This window comes from Propithecus coquereli, unplaced genomic scaffold, assembly GCF_000956105.1.
Source record: "Propithecus coquereli isolate 6110/MARCELLA unplaced genomic scaffold, Pcoq_1.0 Scaffold80, whole genome shotgun sequence".
NCBI lineage: Eukaryota > Metazoa > Chordata > Mammalia > Primates > Indriidae > Propithecus > Propithecus coquereli.
In genome coordinates, this window is record NW_012154174.1 from 1,820,323 (window position 1) to 1,824,460 (window position 4,138).

General features: G+C 37.8%; 1 protein-coding gene across 1 annotated transcript in view; it reads right to left on the minus strand.

Annotated features, from left to right (window-relative positions):
- The window catches only part of CFAP70 (cilia and flagella associated protein 70), a 96,422-nt gene that overhangs the window by 76,259 nt on the left and 16,025 nt on the right, over nt 1-4,138 (minus strand). The window contains exon 3 of the mRNA XM_012663218.1: nt 9-191. Within this exon, the coding sequence (XP_012518672.1) occupies nt 9-191 (183 nt within the window). The remainder of the gene's footprint in view (nt 1-8; nt 192-4,138) is intronic.

A 4,138-nucleotide genomic window follows, 5' to 3' on the forward strand; every position in this document is an offset into this window, starting at 1 on the left:
TCTCTCACCTCAGGGTGGTTGAGTTCTCCTTCTTCTTCCTCATAAGGACCACCAACGATGAATGCATCAGGAATGTTATTAGCTCCCGGAGCCAGAATGTTGGCAATAGGCCATTTTTTTGGCCGGGGAAGAGGTTCTCTTTCCCCTCCAGACTTCAGAGTTCCATTCTTGAATAAAATGGGGTAGTCCTTCTACAGAAATCAATACCATGTATCAGGAAAAATTGTAAAGGACAAAAAGATTACTGAATTGTCTTTTCGATGGAATGCTGCGTGTTGTAAAATATACTCTTCTGTGATTATCTAATTCTATAGCAGGGACTATGCCCTTCATGTTCTTTGTGCTATTTTACAACCCTGTAATTTATTAAAAAAATGATAATAATGCAAATTATTATTGTCCATAAATATACAAACATATTTTGTCCAATGGAGATGTAACTGATTCTTGCCCTGGAGCTAATGACAAGTTTTGAATTATTAGTAAATTCATTTCAGCAGTCCTGATGGCCATATATGGGTCACTTCTTCAGATTCTCCCTTGAACTGGTTTGCATATCTTACTGATTCCCTCACTAATTAAATAAAACCTTTGATCAAACTGTCATTTATGTTTATATGGAGTCATGATTATACCTGTTTAAAAATTATCCTTTAAAAAAATTAAAATCTCACAAGGGGATAAAAGTATAGGCATTTTCAATTTATATAAGCTATACTTACAATGAAAAATTGATAAAAAATATAAATAGGCAATTTACAGAAAAGGAAATTAGAAAATCCAACATTTAAATAAAAACATGCTAGGTTTTCTTCCAGAATTTTTATGATTTCAGGTCTTACATTTAAGCCTTTAATCCATCTTGAGTTAATTTTTGTATATGGTGAGAGATGGGGATCCAGTTCCATTCTTCTGCATATGGCTATCCAATTTTCCCAGCACAATTTATTGAATAGGGTGCACTTTCCCCAGTGAATGCTTTTGTTGCTTTTGTCTGTTTTGTCAAAGATCAGTTGGTTGTAAGTATATGGCTTTATTTCGGGTTCTTTATTCCATTCCGCTGATCTACATGTCTACTTTTATACTAGTACCATGTTGTTTTGGTTACTATAGCACCTGTAGATTGGCCTAGGCAAAGAATTATGATTAAGACCCCAAATGCAAATGCAACAACAGCAACAACAACAAAAATGGGACCTAACTAAAAAGCTTCTGCATAGCAAAAGGAATAATAAACAAATAAACAGACGACCTACAGAATGGGAGAAAGTATTTACAAACTGTGGATTCAACAAAGGACTAATATCCAGAATCTACAAGGAACTCAAACAATTCAGCAAGAAAAAACCAAATAACCCCAATAAAAAGTAGACAAATAACATGAACAAACATTTTTCCAAAGAAAATATACAAATGATGCACATATGAAAAAATGCTCAACATCATTAATCATCAGAGAAATGCAAATTAAAACCACAATGAGATACCACCTTACCCCTGTCAGAATGGTCGTTATTAAAAAGTCAAGAACAATAGATGTTGGCCTTATTTTTTTTTTTTAAGATGAGGTCTCACTCTGTCACCCAAGCTGGAGTGCAGGGCACAGTCATAGCTCTCTGTAACCTTGAGCTCCTGAGCTTAGGTGATCCTCTTTTCCTAAGCCTCCCAAGTAGCTGGGACTACAGGCACTTGCCACCACACTTGGCTAATTTTTTTTTTTTTTTTTTGAGAGAGGGAGAGAGAGAAAGGAATTGGTTCATGTGATTTTGGAAGCTAACAAGTCCCACAATCTGAAAGGTGAGTTGGTAAGCTGGAGACCCAGGAGAGCTGATGGTATAAATTCCAATCCAAAGACCAGCAGGCTTGAGGCACAGGAAGAGCTGACATTTCAGTTCTAGTTTGAAGGCAGGAAAAAGCTGGTGTCCCAGCTTGAACTTATTATTTTTTCTAGCAATAGTTATGTAGGTTGTTCTTTGGAAGGGTTATCAACTACCCAATTTGCCTGGGGCTGTCCCAGTTTTAGTACTGAAAGTCCTGTGTCCCAGGAACCTCCTAAGTCCAAAGCAAACTGAACAGTTCCTACACAAAGTTAGGGGGTCATTCGCATACATGGCCCTGAAAATAAGACAGGTGGGAGTGTTAACTGATTACAAGGCTTTAGTAAGTAATTTGGAAATCTCTATCAGAGCCTCAAAAAATGGCTGGGCATGGTGGTTCATGCCTGTAATCCCAGCACTTTGGAAAGCTGAGGAGGGTGGAGGCCAGGAGTTTGAGACCAACCTAGGCAATATAGAACCCTGCCTCCAGAAAATATTTTTTTAAAAATTAGCTGGATTAAGTGGTACATGCCTGCAATCCTAGCTACTTGGGAGGCTGAGGCAGGAGGATCACTTGAAACCCAGGAATTTGAGGTTACAGTGAACTATGATGATGCCACTGCACTCTAGCCCAGGCAATAGAGTGAGACTCTGTCTCGAAAAAATTTAAAAAACCATCAAAAAACCCATATCCAATCATTCCTGTATCTAGAAATTTGGCCTACAAAAATAACCTAGAATGAAGAGAAAGTTTTGTATAGTAAAGTACACAGTGCAAAATCCACAAAATATGGGGATACTTCAAATAGTTCATGGAAAATACATATTATGAAAAAACTGTACTTGGATTTCAAAAATTTTCTGTACCAAAATAAACTCATACTAACTTGTAATAACATGTCTGAACAGGATCTAGAGTTTGAGGCACTAAGAAGTATAAGAGATCAGTTTGAAAAGAGTCCCTATCAGAGCAACATGAATTCTGCTAAAATTTAAGCAAGAACAAACATTAAATTTATGGTAAAGCTTGAGTGAAAGAACAGTGAAATCATTGATGCCTTACAAAAAGTTTTTGGGGACAATGCCCCCCAAAAATCAGCAGTTGTAAACTCATTTTAATAAAAAGGGATGACACAGCCAGGTGCTGCATGGTTCACACCTAATAATCCCAGCACTTTGGGAGGCCAAAGTGGGAGGATTGTCCAAGGCCAGGAGTTCGAGACCAGCCTGAGCAAGAGCGAGATCCCATCTCTACAAAAAAAAAAGAAGAATTAGCTGGGCTTGGTGGTATGCTCCTATAGTTCCAGCTACTCAGGAGGCAGGAGGATCACTTGAGCCTAGGAGTTGGAGGTTGCAGTGAGCTATGATGACACTACTGCACTCCAGCCTGGGCAACAGAGCGAGAACCTGTCTCTAAAAAACAAAACAAAATAAATAAATAAAAAAGAAGGGATGAGGCAATGTTAAAGAGGAAGCCCACAGCATCAGACCATCCACATCAATTTTTAAGGAAAAAATTAATCCTATTTGTGCCCAAAATGAAGAGAACCAATAATTAACAGTAGAAACAATAGTCAATACCACAGACATCTCAACTGGTTCAGCTTACACAATTCTGACAGAAAAATTAAAGTTGAGCAAACTTGACAAATGGGTGCCAAAACTGTTGTGCCCAGAGCAGCTGTAGGCAAAAGCAGAGCCTAAAATTTCAATGGAAATTTTAAGCAAGTGAGATCAAGATCCTGAAGCATTTCTCGAAGAATTGTAGCAGGACATGAAACATGCCTTTACTAGTTTAATCCCAAGGACAAAGCACAATCAAAGCAATGGCTACCAAGAGTTGGAAGTGGTCCAGCCAAAGCAAAAGTCAATAGCAAAAGTCATGGCAACAGTTTTGGGGGATGCTCAAGCATTTTGCTTGTAGACTTTCTGGAGGGCCAAAAAACAGTAACATCTGCTTATTATGAGAGTGTTTTGACAAAAGTTAGCCAAAGCTTTTGCAGAAAAATACCCAAGAAAGCTTCACCAGAGAGTCCTTCTCTACCCTGGCAATGCTCTTGCTTATTCCTCTCATCAAACAAAGGTAATTTTGTTACAGTTTTGATGGGAAATCATTAGGTATCTACTTTTCAGTTCTGATTTGGCTCCTCCTTCTAACTTCATTTCCTAATCTTAATAAATCTGTAAAGGGCACCCATTTTTCTTCAGTTAATAATGTAAAAAAGACTACATTGGCATGGTTAAATTCCCAGGACCTTCAGTTCTTTAGGGATGGACTAAATGGCTGTTATCATCACTTATAAAATTGTCTTAACTTTGAT